Source organism: Larus michahellis, chromosome 1, assembly GCF_964199755.1.
Source record: "Larus michahellis chromosome 1, bLarMic1.1, whole genome shotgun sequence".
Taxonomy (NCBI): Eukaryota; Metazoa; Chordata; class Aves; order Charadriiformes; family Laridae; genus Larus; species Larus michahellis.
Genome location: NC_133896.1, coordinates 39541773 through 39558654, shown reverse-complemented (window position 1 = coordinate 39558654; position 16882 = coordinate 39541773). Strand labels below are relative to the sequence as shown.

The following is a 16882-nucleotide window of genomic DNA, read 5'->3' as shown; positions in this document are numbered from 1 at the left end:
AACTTTGCTCTTGTTTATGCACATATATAAATCAAATCACAGCAACTTAATGAAATTCAAAATGTTATCTGTCTACACCACTAAAATTTTAATTAAGAAGTCCTGACCGAACCACTTTTACAGTAAGATTTTAACACAGATTGGGCAGCGTGTTTCACATGCCCAATCTCATCTGTATTGTCCCAAGTCTGAGGGAAAAGTGGGATAATTTGCAGAGAAGTACAAAAAGTTCAACATGGAATTTGAAAGAAGGGTTCCTCTCCCCTTTCCCAACCACTAAACCCTGGAATCTCTTGCAAGAAAGAGAAGGATAGTGAGAAAAATAAGGGAAAGAAAAGCAACTCTAACCTTTCAAGCATTTTTTTTTGGGCCCCAACTCCCCTCCTATTCCCTTCTAGTTCCTCCTCTTCTTTTCCCGCTGCCAAGCTATCTATTACACTACCATCGCTCCTGAAATGCAGGACCCAAGCCTGTCACTGACTTGTTACAGACTCCAAATACAATCTAGCAATGATCTGGTTTGAAAAACTCCAGAAACTAGTAAAGAAAACAGCTGCCTTCAGAAAACTCTGGGAGGTCAGTCTTTTACGACTACGGAGTCATAAAAAGGCCCAAATGGCAGTTTCCCTTGTGTTTCTGGGAGGTGGTTGGTATTTCTCCCAGAGTTTTCATGACTGACTAGTGGTGTACAAAACTACATGGGAAACTACACCTTGCCTTGTAGCATGCTGGTATTAGGTCTTGCCCTCAATTTCTGCAGTGAAACTGCCAATAGATTTTCTTCTAAGATGAAGGGTCCTCTTTGATTTCGGTCCTAAATTCAACAAGTGTTTAAGGACTGTTACAGACTCATTTAGTATAAAAGGCTTCTTTTATTTGGTTTTAATTTTAGATATTTTGATTGATATTTAGTCTAGTTTGTTTGCTATTTTGATTTTTTTGCTTTCCATATGCAACATTTTAACCATTTTGAAAGGTACCACTTAAATGATCGGGTTTTTTTCCAAACGTGGAATTTCTCAGAGAGTACTGAACTCTTACTCACTAGCTACTATTCTGCACAGTGACCTATCTCAAAAAAAAAAAAAAAGGGCAGGAAAATAGCAACAGATGGAGGGAAAAGAGAAGGAAAAAGGAATACAAAAAGTCAAAGAGAAAAAAATAACAGAAAAAAGAAAAGGTTAAAAAAAGAAAGGGGAAACAAAATTGTATTAATTAATTTGGTGTTGTTTTAAGTATTTTCCATATAAAGTATGGTTCTTAATGAGGAAATGAAAGATTCTGATGCAAAATGCTTAAAGCTCAAGTTTCATGTGTTCCTATATTGCAGAGAATACAAAATGCACGTCCTTTGGTTTACTTCACTGTTTTGTAAGGAAAATGCTACATACACATCAATATATATTAAAAGGAGGCTGTATTAATATTCAGGTCAAGAGTTATCAAACTCACAATGAAGACAGAGATATCCCAGGTTCACTTTTGGGATCCCACTACCAATACACTATTTTAAGTGAGATGGTTACAGCTTTGCCTGCAACTGGAAAGATTAGCAGGGTTTAGATTAAAATTTAGGCAGACAAGTAAAGCTACTTAATGGAAACAAAAAGGAGACAACGCCAGGCAGTCTACTACACATGGCTGCTTAGCTAGATTTGTCAAACACTGGGCAAGTTTCCATGACATGATTCAGAAGGAGCCTAATCTAACACATTATTTTGCTAAGCAAGTTTAATAGCTTGGCTATTTTAAGCAAGGCAAAAATAAGGAGCGCCCAAAGCAAAAAGCTTAGCAGTTATTAGAAACATTACTGCTGCCTGTGTCTTAGAGGTATTATTGGAAGCTTCCCAGCCATACACAACCTGAAGGCAGAAAAGACAACTACATGTGGTAGACTAACCATCCATGCTGCAGTCCTTCCCACATTACTGTTCTGGAAAAGTAACTACAGGAAGATAAGCTATTATAAAGCACACACACGGTTACCTAAGTAGGCAATAAAAAAAATTTAACTTGCATGGAAACAAAACTTAAAGTTAAAAAAAATAAAATCCTATATCAAAGCGTGACATTATTGCTTATTTCACTTTGATCTTCACAAACAAACTACAAGGTGGGTCTTTGGAAAGAACCAGTGAGATAAAGAATGCAAATTACTGCTTCAAAGGCCTTCATATTTTAAATTCTAGAAAGAAAATCTTCCTGCATCTAGTTCAGCAATTCAACCAAGTAAGAACTAGATGCAGAAGATAAAGCAAAGATTTTTCTACAGATATGATCTAAAATCGTAACTGTGGGACACTGTCGAATCCTGAAGTTGTCAATGTATGCCTACAATACACTACAACAGCATCAGTCAGAGGTGTGGAAACTGAAAACTTTCATCACTCAATGACAGCAAAGAACTGCTAAAACACCTTCAGAGAACCAACCCATCTTTTAACAATCACAAGCCAGTGACCTTACAATTCAGCTCAAATTTGTTTCAGAAAAGCTTGAAAGCATACTCTTCAGTGGAGTTCTGGGATGGTGTATTATTCTGGAGCATCCTTGTTTTTATTATTCATTAACTTATAAGCAAATGACAACAGAAATTTAAGAACGCAGAATGTATTGTATAGTACTAATGGAATTCCTGGATAGTTATTGTGAATCTATCTATTCATTAATTCATGTAGAGTTTTAATTCGTCATGTTTTACTGTGGAAAAATAAAGATATAACCATCAGTGTTAGCCTGCACAGAAACACTGTAATAATGGCAACAGCCTCTGTTACATCGGATTCTTTGATGATACAAGCAGAACAATGGAAAAAATCTACATCAAATCCTGTATCAACACACAAGACCTGAAGACAGAGATCAAACTGTAACACTCAGTTTGTTTCTGAGATGAAGAATGCATACAGAAATTGAAGCCTTTGAAAGAAATATCTAGATCTGAGGATGAGGTTCTTAAACTATGTTGACATTTACAATACCACATTCTATACTGTCACCTCTTTCACAAGAATCACTGTATCAGTGTGGAAAAACCTCTCAATTTCACTCTAGTAGGCAAATATCAGTAATTCAGATTTCTACTACAAAAAGTCAAACATGGTTTTACTTGTTACCAATAAACCTACAGATCTTACCCTAAAGACTGTGGGAAGCATGGAGTTCATTCTCAAACAAAATACAGTATTTGCAACGAACATCTCTGGTAGACTGCTCTTTCCTCATCAGAGAGGAGCGCTAACTATCAGACCATTTCAACACTCCACGAGAAAACATATTAACACAGAAATCTAAGTTTCCCTCTGCAGTTATGGATGGCATCATTATACTGACAATCTGATTGATGAGGAAATAACTTTAGGGCCAAATCACACAAAAATTCAAAGAAAACATGAATATGAACTGACACAGCTCAGAAGCTACAAGTGAGCTACTCAAAATACATGCAATGTGCTGGTTAATTAAGATGAAAAGCAAACAAAAGGTATTCCTTTGCAAGGACTCCACTAAACTTGCACATCAAAAATACCATATATCAAAATACCATCACTGTTCTCTCAGATGTTATCTACGTGTGGTTGATCTACCTTCAGTCACCATGGTGACACAGCTCAATCCAAACATGGCAGAAAAAATGTACATGCATAGAGACATGAGGACCTTATCAGTCCCAGGCACTGAATCACTAAGCCTTTTAACACCTTCTCCATTTTCCTGATGCTGCTTTAAAAGGGTAGCAAAACAAGAAGAAAGGTTTAGATCATCTAAAGCAAGGGCTCTTCAGTTCCACTTTACAGAATATAACCAGGAATTCAGTGAAAAAAAATAAGCAAAAATGACCTGAATGGTCTCAACAGAGTGAAAAATCTATGTCATTTTAATTAAATGGGCATTTTAAGGAGGCAAAAGTATGTCCAATCTTATATGCTCCATTAGTATAGAATGTTGCCCTGCTGTTACCTCTGACCAAACCTTTCTCCCCATCTTATGACACGATTTGGTGCTGCAATCAACTTAGATTGAAGTAGAAAGTATATTTCCCCTCATCACAAAACAAATTTTTGAAAGACTTTTTTTTTCTCATTGCCAGCAATGCTGTTCCTTTTGAGAAGGGAATTTTGCAGTGTTAAGAAATACAAGGCATACAAAAAGGAAAAAAAAAAGACTAAATCTTTATTCTATTCCTGAATAATTTCTTCAAGAACCATACTTAAATGTCTTACAATTACATGTCACACATACATTCTCTAACACAAAAAAACGAGAGGATATTAAGAAAAAAGTTGCACTCCAAGCAGAGACATGAAAAAAATTACATAGCGGATCCCCAAGCTTCAAATTTCCCTTCTGGTTCCCTTTCTGATCCCAACTGCAACAAATTCAAATCAATCTTTAACACATATTACAATAGCACACAGTTTGGATAAGAAATTTGTAACAAATGAAAAATGCAAGATAGCAAATTTGTGTTTACTTTCTTCACTCCTGGAAGGTCTGTAGTCTGTAAGGTTTACAGGCTCAATGAGCTCACAAAATTCAAGTGCAAATTGTAATTCTTATTTTTTTTCACTGTTCCTAATAAACAGCACAGAGACTTACAGAGAATTTAAAACCATTATGCACAAAACAACCAGCCATACACAGGCACTACGTATTAATTATATCCCTACAGATTTCTAAACTGAGTACTCATAGACAAAGGTGAATATACTTGGAAATAAAAGTTTAAAGACTGCATGACACACTAAATATTGCAGAGTGGGCACAGCCCTACATGAACAGCCTTGACTTTTGGAAGAAACGCAACCGGAGATGAATTATGGATAGAAAAAAACCTAGTCATACAAGGAGTGGAAGAAAGTAGGTATTACAGAAGGAATAGGATTTGTTGTTGTATAGTCTGTAAAGATTCCTGCTATGACTCCCGTGTTACTGAGCAATTCTGAAACAGCGCAAGTTTAGGAAAACAAGCAGACAAAATAAGTTATCCATCCAGTATAACACTGGTAAGAATCAACCTGATGGGTTGAGACTTAGCAAGAACTTTGACGTCAACAGTCTCAAGTTAGTGCTGAATCGCTTTTGTTAAAAAGACCCAAAGGGTCTGAAAATACATAACATGCAGTTAGTACGTCCTAGCAGCCTTAATATAATTTCTTTAAAAACCACTTTAAATTTTGGAGTGAAATAGGAAACATTTCAATCTTTAAGAGACAAAGTGGTATACACTGGAATAAGATTTTCAGATAATTCCAAGGTAACAGTAGCAGATCTGAGTTGTGGTTTTCAAGTACATTACCTGGACTTTGGTGTACTGTCAGGAACTGTAAGAGCTTTTCTGAAGTTTAAACTTTAATTTGTTCTCATTTTCTAAGGTTCCAAGTTTAACTGCTAGGATTACATATTCACATGCAAGGTCCTCAAACTTAGCTCAGGTTAATGTTTCCTTTCAGTGGTCAAATGCTAAGCAAATGAACACATTAGCAAAGGAAGCAACTACTCAGCAATAAAACAATCAACAGAAAAAGTGATGTCAGAATCCATATTTAAGATTCACATTAACAAGGGCAAATATACTATGATAGAAATGCTGACTACAATCACCAAGATGAGGTAACAAACAGAGGAAAACAAGTACAAACACAAGATAAGATGAGCTTAAATTTAAACAAGAATGGAATCGTAGAGGAGAGGAAAGGGCACAGATACAAACAGCACAAAAACTACTCAAAAGTTTAAGCACAGAGGGATGTTAAAATGATAAATAATGGCTTTGCATTTATATAGCACCATCCATCCAAACAAGACAAAGCGCTTTACAAATATTAATGAATTGAGCCACAGTGTCTTCAAAGGTATCTATATTCAATTTGAAGTGGGGTGTAACAGTACTCTAAAGAACACCAGTGACATCTTTATTGCTTCTTCCTATGCAGGCGTTCCCCTATTAAACATCACAAGTACCCCCGTTCTAAAGCACTTCTGTATTCCATGACACATGCTACACTTTTATACTCTAAGAGAAAGAAGACTAAAGAGGTATATAATCAGCATCTATAAATACTTATACAGTAACAATGGAATGACAGAAAATTACTCTCATTCTCAAATGTCAGAATGAAGGAATGGTCTACATTTCAAAGAAAAAGCGTGTTTAACCAGATACTGCAGCAAAAAAATTCCATGGTTAAGTAGCAGCAACACTAAAGAAAAAAACCACTATCGAGGTATAATTCTATGACATTAGCACTGTACACATTCAGAATAACTTTACATAAAATAATTACATCATAATATTTCTGTAAGAAATGAGCAGACTCGGCCTGTATCTTCTGGCCCATCTCTCATTCTGCAATATTAGAACCAGTCTGAAGAGAGAAAAAGCAGGAGGAGAAAAGACAATGAGCCTTACCCTCTGAGCTTTTGCAAGTTCTTCTTTCAATCTTTCATAGCCCTTTTCTCTTACTTCCAGTACAGATGGGCTCCGTAAGTGAGATAAACTGTCTGTACTCAACCCAAAAATATCTTCATTTCCTTCAGCAACATCTGCTACTGGAGCACCCTGCAAAAACTCTCTCTCTGCGTTATTGCTCTCCTTTCTGGAATTATTGTGATTGAATGACCCACCCTGGGGTCCAGAGGTAGAACAAAATACTGCGTCGGTAACATTGATGCTGTAAAAAGAGTGATATATTTTTTTATTTATATAATACATTAAGGAAATATTTTAGAAATGGCAGTAGTGGTGCTGAACGTACCACTATGGACACAATTTAATATTACAACATTTTAAGTAATATTAAAATTATATCTTCAGTAAAGCAAGCAGTTTATATGCCACAAACATCAGCAGTTTAAATAGAAAGACACACAGAACTTACCTGACACCTGATGCTTCTCCACAATTCAGTTGTCTGGGAGATGAATAAACAGGTTGTGTGGGAAGGTCAGAAACGTTTAATGCATTGGGTTGGATTGGTGCAGAGGACACAACAGAAGGATGTGGTCGGTAGATAACGCTGGGTGAGGTAGTTTGTTCCTGAGTCCCTGGTTCATTTACTCCAAGAAGATCTGGTGTCGTAGGTGAAGCGAGGTTCACTTCATGAAAGCCTTCCAAGGGGTCACTGGCCATAATAAAAGCCTCATCATATGAAACCCTGAATCAAATAATCACATTATCAGAATGCAAACAGGAAATATTTAATTATATCTGTCAACTATTTGAATTAAAAAAACACTTAGAGAAATGTTCAGAGTAGTTCATGATATAATGGAAACTATTGTCTAATATTGCAAAAGTGTCAACTTCGACCACCAAAAATGGACTTCGGACTGTTGAGTCCAGAAGATCTAACAGCAGACTCCACATCTAAATGGGATGATGAAATTAGGAACACGGTATATATCATAAAACAAAGTCATCTTTAATATAGTCTAGTTTTGTATCAAAACACAAATGTATTACATTCATGAAAGGGAGGCAGACCTGGGAACCAGTAAGAAAAAAAAATCCAACATTTTTTGAAACTTAAACCTTCCATTTTTAACGAAGCAAATAATCTAGAGACATAAATCAGTGAACCTTTAAATATATTACAGTCCATCGCAGTTTTGGTTAAATCACACATCTAATCTTGTAACAGCTCACTGAAATGCTAGAAGTAGCTGATAAAACTCCTCATGAAGTATGATGATGTGTATTTAATACATCTCATGATTAAGTGATGATGACCATTATGAATAAGTATCATACCAGAAATATAATAGAGGTAAAAGTGTACTATGAATTTGCAATTTAACTGACAGTATTTTTTAATTTTACTTTTATTTTTTTTAATTCCTTATGTTTTTCATAAGATCAACAGAAAACAAGTACAACACACAAATTTTACAAGCCCCGATAGAAAGCACCTATTTTCCAGCAGTTTATCATCAGAGATCACAAAAATCTTTGCATGATTCAAAACTATAAATTGGAAGTAGTATAGAGAAGTTTGTGAAGGAATTACTTAGCAGTGATTATTCACTCCAAAAAACATTTTCCGTCTAACATAAAGATGGCTTCACAAAGGTACTTAACATGCAAAAAAAGCACTGTTGTATCTAAATGAAATAATACATTGCATTTTAGAGACATATCTGCTTGGGTCTTACAATGGAAAAGACAAGGCAGAGAGAAGATCTAGAAAGATGAGGGTCACAACCATGAAGAGGTGATGCCATCTACTTACATGTACATCTAGTTCATTAGCTACTTCATAAAACACATGGAAAACACCAAGAGTGGAATCCCCAAATTAGTATACACAGTAACATTTTAGTTACATCAATACTCTTTGGCCATCTTAAACTCAAAGAACGCTGTTCAAAACTGGTTTGTGTCTCAAGTATCATACTGAGTGTGTATACATCCATGTTAAACAAGTTGCTTTACCACATTATCAGGTACATATGGAAGAAATTCATTTGGTCAGATAGCAAGAATACATTATTAATTTTTCTCTGTTGCTGTTAACTGCTCCCACAAAAAACCAACCACCTCTAAGAAACTGCCCAGACTTAAGGGACAAAAAGGACTTTACATGAATAAAAATGGGCATTTGGGGATTTGTTTTTTTTTCTGTTTTATGCAGAAATTTGTTTTATTTTGAACTGTCAACAGCAGTTGCACAAACATGATTTACACAGAAAAACACTGTTACAGTTTGGAGCTTTTCTACCCTAATACAGAGATGAACAACTTATTTTTGAGTTTAAGTAAGTTTGAAAAATATTCTCATTTGTTTTCCCTGTAGTTTTTCTTAATGATTATAAGCATTCTAATTACGTGTTCTACAGGACAATAAAGCCTGTTGAGTCAACAAATTAAAATGGAGGGACTGCCAGAGCTACAGGACATTTCTTCAAGGTTAAATTTCAAAAGTGTTTTCAGCTTTACTATTCAGCTCTACAGTGCAACTATTACACATCGTTGTTTTACATTTAATAAGCTAAAATACTGCCATCTTGAAAAAATAAAGTTGCAGAAACGGGCCTTTAAAGTTCATCACCCCAGCTGAAAAACATCCATCTCGCCGGTCTCAAAGTCAGGCTCACATCTACACAAATACATTCGCTTTCGTTGTTCCCACCACTCTCCTCTTCTTCGACTACCAAGCAAGCCATACTCAATATTAATATATTGGCAACACCACCAAGATGACTCTTCACACTCCCAATTCTTTGAATTCCAGTCTTCACAATTAACAGAAGATGCAGGCTTCTGAACAGGGATGTAGAAAGGCTGCCTGGATGCCTTGCCTTTTCTATGCCCACAACACCTAGGAAAGCGCACCAAAACCCACCCAACAGAAGCAAAGATTGAGAACATAGCTGAGAGCAAACTGGAAACATCTTCCCTTCTGCTGACTAGCTTCTGTTTCAAGTTTGAAAGACATATTCAAAGTTCCACTGAAAACTTGCAATCTGACTTGATGTTCAATAGTGGTACCATAGTATTTCGCATCACCAGTTCCACTTATTGTTTTCAGTTGCATACCCCACTGAATTAAAATTTTCTATGAAGTTTTTTTTTTCCCCAAAACACATTTTTAGAATATACTATTTAGCCATTTCCAAGAAAAAAAGGCTCAGAAAGCACTTATTTTTCAGTTTTTAATGTATTTTACTATTTCTGTACGAACCTTAGGGCTATCTGTTCAGAGCAAATACTTTAAGTACATCAAGCAAGCAACAGGCTCAAAGATGCACCATTCCATATATTTATGATAATTTACACAAATTAAGCTACGTTATGAAGTGCAGAGTGTCACGCTGGCTCACGCAGAGAAAAATGATTAGAATCCTGCTTATTATCTTCAGAATGTTCAAATGCATTTCTAGCTCCCCCTCTGGACCAACGCATCAATCTACGATAAGCAAATTAGTATGTTTGGGAAAAAAAAAAATAAATCTATCCTACCTACATGCTCCTACTCCTATGAGAAATGTTCCACTTAACTCCCTTCCCACAGCTTTTCCACCTAATCAGCCTATAACCTGTGGTGTTTTTAATAGGAAAAAAAAAAGAAATAAAAAAGATTATGGAATTTTATTTACAAGTCTATCACTCTGCTTATACATTAAATATCTATCTCAGCCTAAACAGACAAGAGAGGTTTACGAGTAAATAAGTCCATGCATGTCTTCTCAGTTATCAAACAAAAAAGCTTTTTCTGATACAGTAAGTAAAAAAGTTATACAAGTTATTCCTGGAAGAGCTGAAAATAAATCCCTCAGCTAAACTTTTACCACAGCCTGTCAAATGGGCACTAGTAAGCACACCATCTGTGTAAAACACCTCCCATTCACAACTTTTTTTCTTTCCTAGCGTTACTTCTCACTTAGCAGTGAGCAGGCAGAAGCTGGGTACACCACCCATACAAGACAAAGAAGCCCGTATCAAATATCTCAGTTTCAAGACTCACCAACACCATTAAGTTGTTACCAAGGCGTCAGCTGAAAACCAAACAGCCATGCAAAAAGCTAGGTGGTCCTAAAAATAAAAGCTCTCTTTTGGGAAAGATCTCTTCAAAGTAACAGTAAACAAAAGGAGAAAAAAACACATTAAATTTCAGTGTCATTAAAGATTACAGGCTTGGTTAGGGCTTTGTGGGGGGGTTTATATTATTGACTAAGGCAGCAATGAACAGCCTTGCTGTGAAGGAACATGAAGCGCATGTAAGTGGAGAGCTTTACTAGGAGCCAAGCTGACAGTGCGTAAAAAACCACAGTGTTGACACAGCATTCTTTAGTAGTAATTCTGCTACTGTGAACAAAAGCTGATATTCTGACATTTCAGGGCAGCACATTTATTAAACAAAACTATGAATTTTCTTAATAGTTTTTCTATCACATTAATATATGGTGAAAGCTTGCAGTAGCATTAGTGCCTACCAAAGACGTGATTATTTATCTTAGTTGATAGTATGAAATTTGGATGACATACAAAATTCAAGTACTGTAATAAATCAGGATGAAACAAAGTAAATTAATTCCCTTACGCTTCCATCTGGAAATAATGTAAGTTTGGTGGAAGCTGTCAAAATGTTGCAGCTTTTTATTACCTCTCCACTGACACACTTGCAATGCTGACTACTCACATAACTTCATGACAAAACAATGCTCAAATCTGTTATTTTATCTAATATAAAACAGTACAAAGAAATTAGTTTAACACTCAGTTTAACGCATTTCTATAGCTTCTAACAGGAATGAAGAATGAAGAACTGTGAACATTTTAAACAGCAGTCAAATCAAAATGCTTTATCTAATTTTCCTGTTATTACTCTAAGAGGGGTTCAGCTAGTTGTCTGAACCAAAGCAGTCAATAACTAAACATTAAAAAGCTCCTTGAAAAGCAGTAACTTACTGTGGTTTGTTTTCTTTTTTTTTTAAAAAAAAGTACTGTTGAAAACCACCTACTACAAACTCTGGAGTTCATCTTTCACAGACTGCTTTTACATACAAGACAGGTTGAAGATGACAACTTTGAACAATATCCTAATTGTTATAGTCCACTTAAAAGCAATGCCAGCACCAAACATTTAACGCCTTAAAAATATCTCATTTTTAGCTTTAATAGTAAAGGGCACCATCACACAGAACAGTTACCTGATCAAGTAAAAGAAATAAAAATAAAAAAAATCAAATAAGGAAAAAGAAGTTACTGTTTCTAAACATTTTGATGAAAAGTAAATGCTAGTTAGCATTTACCAAAAAAAGGTGCCTATTAGCTGTACTGTTTATCTTCACACAGCAGGCCTTTCAAAATATAATAAACTCTCAAGGATTTCATTTATTAGACTCCAACATCTGCTTCAGTTCATTTAGGAGGGGATAGAAAAGTGGATTTTTTTGTAGCAGCTCCTCAAAAGGCCTGGCATTAGCCTATCACCAGGTCTGCATTCCTCTCAGCGGGTTTAAAAAAAAAAAGTTTTGAAGTATTTGGCATTATACAGTCTGGAATGTAATATGTTTTAAGCTCTGAAGAACTTAGTAGGGAATTAAAGTAGTGAACTAATAAAAACCTTTTAAAGAAAAAGTTCAATTAGGTACTGCTAGTCCATACCTACACCTATCAAATGCAAGCAGGCAGTTTAAAAAGTAAAACTGTTGTAAGGCATATTATGGACAGTAATTTAAAGTTCAAAACCAATGCAATTACGTCTATCCAGTATGAGATATTCATCAGATGTTGGCATGGGACAAAGAAGTTTGGTGGATTTATTTCTTTTCCTAAACTGCTTTACATTTAAGCTTAGCCACAGAATTCAAGCAAGTTTTAACACTGTTATCGATGACAGTTCATCGCACAAACACAATTCAAGATTTGGCATGGAAATTCCCTCAAAGTTTGCAAAAAACAATTCCCAAACAATTCTCAGCTTTGCAATTTTGCAATTATGATAGAAATTTCTACTTCAGGAGCCCAAATACACAATTATATTTTTTTTGGAGACAGTAAGATATGAGAGAAAAGAAAGCATTGAACTACTCCAGTCTTTACATATTCTACTTTTATTTGCAAGTGACCTTGCACTACGTATTTACCAACAGATAGTAAATTAGGTAAGATGGTAAATAGAACGTGAATTGTAAGTTAGGTAAATCTATACAATTTAAGAGCTAGAAAAACCATGCTTGGTTCAACACAAGAATATTTTTCTACTGCATTTCCACCAGTGTCGTCACGTGATGCTATGATGTGGGTGCTTTTCTATTCTTTACTCTCATGTTAGGCATCCAAAACACTATTTCACACTGTTTTAAAAGAAACATGTAGTCTATTTGATAGCAAGATTTTATAAAGTTAAAAGAATTTTTGTTTCGTGGAACTGATGATTTAAAAAAAAATCTCTTTTGAAAACTTTATTATAGAGATATCTTCAACTAGAAAAATACAGGTGCAGAGTAAGGGTCTCTGAGAAAGAAGCACCACACAAGACTCAACAACCTATATTTATGAAGTGCTTGTGAAACTTATAAACAAACATGGTGTAGAGTCTGGTAGATAGTACACCTCTTACTAGAGACAAAAATCAGTGCTTTGCAAGGTAGGATACTGCAAACTTTTATTGTAAACAAACATTCAAAGAATACTGTTTGGTTCACAAAGACTCTCTAAACCAAGTTCATTTAACTGCAAACATGATTCTCTTTGCAGGTGCTGCTGTTCTCAAGACAGAGCACTGTTCTGCCTTATCTTGGAAACAACTTCACAATCCCATCTCAGGTTTAAGCCTGATCACAGTGACTGTAACTGCAGTGTCATTCTTGCCGTGACTTGGACCTAAAGACCCTCTCATTTTCAGTTAACACCGAAAATATTCAATTAGTAAACTTAAGTAAAAATGATCATAATTTTCATGATATATAAAGCTTTCTAAATATATCTGCAAAGGCATTTAAAGAAACATTTTCTTAATTCCTGAAAAAAAAGTTAGCATATTATTAAGTGTAATTAAAGTGTTTAATACAAGTTTTAGTCTAGTTACAGTAAGACCAGATTTTAAATGACATACTGGAAAGGGTTTTAAAAAAATAATCCAAAGTACGCATTTCTTTTCTGGGAAAATCCATAAACGTAAGTGTAACAGTGAGAGACCAGCTCGTTTGGCATTTTACATGAATTTTAAATCAAGTCAATAAAAGCCATGAAGATAGCTGCAGTCTATAATCAAAAGGCTTATTGTGACTGTTTTCCTACACACAAAAAAATCCCCATTTAAATGTAGTGTAACAGGATGGATATTTCAGTCGAGCCGTGAGGTGCACTCCCATTTGTTATTTATTAAAAGCATAATGAGAATCATAAATTATTTATCCTTCTTTGCTCACTAGGTAACGTTAACCAAGCACAGCAGAAGAATGACTGCCAAGACACAAACACAGAAGGCCTGACTTTAACCCTCCCCAGAACTCATTAAACAAATCTATAATAAAAACAACAATAAAAATATTAAAGCAACAAGACCTCAGGTTTTGCCCTATATTTTACTGAGGAATACAAATATTTGAACAGATGGTAGCTGCCAATACATGCTTCTAGACTGAATAACCTTACATCTGCTTCAAAAGAGAAGCTGATAATTTCACTATTATGGCAAGTCTGTGGAAGATTAATTATTTTAGCTATCACTGTTTTTGAGACTTCCTAAGAAGACTTACAAGTGACCATGGCGAACAAATCAAGTAATATAAACCTTAGTACGCTATCTGCAAACAAAACAGACAACACTCTGGGACAAATGGATGAAAACACTGTTGCTTTTTGCCAGTATGACCAGTGTTGAGGGCATCATTAAGGATTTGGCTGTTTGGTATTCTCCTGCTTCCAGAGCCCTACGACTCCCAGGAAACTAATGGGGCATCAGCACCTAGGCAGCACAAATTTCTGCACAGTTCATCTCTTGCAATCAACTTCTAACCAGAATTTCCTTTCTGCGCCTTACTGTCTAACGTAACTACATTATGAAATTAGGATTAACTGAAATCCCTGCTACTTAACTACTACAGTTTACAAGACTACTTACCGGCGACCAAGTATTAACCTCAATACTGCTCAAAGACTTTAGAGCAACCAGAAACGCTACAGGGGAGCGCAGCTCCACGGGTCCCACGACGCAAAACTCCCCCCCCGCTCCCCAGGGCGCCCCCCGGCACCGCCCGGGCGGCGAAGCCCGTGAACCCACCCAGCGGCCCTGCCCTCCCCTGCCGCCTCCCTCGGCGCTCTCACCCACCGCCCCACAAGTTTGCGAGGGGAGAAGACTTCAGCGCCAGCGTAGCTTCTTCTCGCAACTCCCCCCCCCCGCCCCCACCCTCGCCCTTTTAGCCATTCCCGCCCGGACGCCCGTCCCTGCCGGCCCTACGACGCCTGGGAAGGGCCGCCCTGAGGGGAGGAGGGCTGCCCCGAGCCGCCGGCTCTTTGTCCGTCCTCTCCCGGGGCAGGTGCACCCGACGCTTTCCGGGCTCATCCCCCAGAACTACTTTTGCCTTCGACCGCCGCTGGGTTTGGCGCCATCCCTGCCGCCGGCTGCTCCCCACCCCGCACACCCCGACGGAGCCAGCCAGGAGTCCCCGGGCCAGCGGCGCCTTCCCGCCGCAGGCGGCCACAGCGGCGCGGCACGGCCCGGCCGCCACCTACCCCCGCGATGCTCGGGGGATGAGATGAGGGGGACCAGGACCCCCACAGCCGCCCCGGCCACAGCAGGCGGGCGGCGGGTCCGGCGCAGGGAAGCCCGGCCACCGCACCCCGGCAAGGGGGGGAGCCCTCCCAGGCGGCGCCGGCTCCGCCCGTCCCGGGCACAAGCTCCTGGGAGCGCGGCCCCGGGCAGGTGCGGCCGCGTTAGCCGGCCACCCCCCTCCTTCCCTCCGGCCAGCGGTGCCGGGGCCGCGCAGCCCCGCCGCCACATACCTGCCGAGCCCAGCGAGAGCGGCCGCCGCCGCACCGCGTCCCCTCAGCCAACCTGGGGGGGGGGCGGGGCGCCGGGCGGCCGCCGCGCATGCGCACCGCCCGCGCACCGCCCGCAGGGGGGCGGGTAAGGGGGGCAGGTGTGCGCCACCCCCGCCGCCCCCTAGCGGAGATCTGGGGAACCCACCCCCCCGGCGAACGGGAGGGGCGGCGGGGAGCCCGGGGCCAGGGGGGGAGTCACGGTGTAAGGCCGGCCCGAGTAGCCTTCTGTCAGCAGTAGCGCCCCAGCTGCGCCATTGTCCTTGAAGCAGCCACCCGTGGCCCAAAATACTTGGAATCTTAGAGTCATAGAATTGTCTAGGTTGGAAGAGACCTTTCAAATCATGCAGTCCAACCATTGACCTAACCCACCACTAAACCGTGTGCCTCAGCACCACGTCTACCTGTCTTTTAAATACCTCCAGGGTCAGCGATTCCACCACTTCACTGGGCAGCCTCTTCCAATGCTTGATAACCCTTTCCGTGAAGAAATTTTTCCTAATATCCAATCTAAACCTCCCCTGGTGCAACTTGAGGCCGTTTCCTCTTGTCTTATTGCCTGTTACCTGGGAGAAGAGACCGACCCCCACCTCGCTACACCCTCCTTTCAGGTAGCTGTAGGGAGCAATAAGGTCTCCCCTCAGCCTCCTTTTCTCCAGGCTAAACAACCCCAGCTCCCTCAGCTGCTCCTCGTAAGGCTTGTTCTCTAGACCCCTCACCAGCTTCATTGCCCTTCTCTGGACCTGCTCCAGCACCTCAATGTCTTTCTTGTAGTGAGGGGCCCAAAACTGAACACCATATTGGAGGTGGGGCCTCACCAGTGCTGAGTACAGGGGGACGAGGTAAGGTCTCAGGAAGGCTTTTCCTTTGCACTGCTGGCAGTCAGTCAGTCACAATGTCAGCAGGCAACCAGGTTTTAGGGGCCAAAAGGTCTGTGAAGAAGAGGCCTGAGGCTGAAGGAAGGCAGACGCACTCCATGGCCAGGACAACGGGTCCGGGGCAGCCTCTGTCCCTCTGCTATGAGCAGAGCCAGGCCGGCCCATGGCAAACGCTCTGACCACAACATGCTGTTCGAGCCTTTCCTTCGGGCCTGGCTGGAAAGGTACCCGAGGCTCACGGCTGACATGGCACAGGGCACAGACACTGCCAGGTGCCACATTTCGTGAGAAGGGGAGGCTGCGGACACTCATGGCTTCAGGAGAGATCAGCCAACATTTCTGTGCCTCCACCCCATCACCTGGCAGAGAGGGTTAAAACCTTGCTTCTGTTCAAGGGCACAGGAGGACGCAGCTATTAAAGTTTGAATGTTTTGCTACCGTGAAAAACACGAGGAAGTTAATAATTCTATATTTAATCATGTACAGTAACAAAGGCATAGGATTACACAATTAA

The 16882-nt window shown here is 39.3% G+C and overlaps 1 protein-coding gene across 2 annotated transcripts in view; it reads right to left on the bottom strand.

The window, feature by feature from the left end:
• RAB3IP (RAB3A interacting protein) overlaps positions 1-15556 on the bottom strand; it is a 35185-nt gene extending 19629 nt beyond the window's left edge. The window contains exons 1-3 of one of the 2 annotated variants that reach the window (XM_074573121.1): positions 15455-15556; positions 6882-7157; positions 6413-6674 (exon numbers count right to left, since the gene is read on the bottom strand). In XM_074573121.1, coding sequence (XP_074429222.1) covers positions 6413-6674; positions 6882-7132 — 513 coding nt within the window. In that variant the 5' untranslated portion in view covers positions 7133-7157; positions 15455-15556. The remainder of the gene's footprint in view (positions 1-6412; positions 6675-6881; positions 7158-15454) is intronic. The other variant, XM_074573112.1, reaches the window with a different exon arrangement.
• Positions 15557-16882: the final 1326 nt, after the last annotated feature.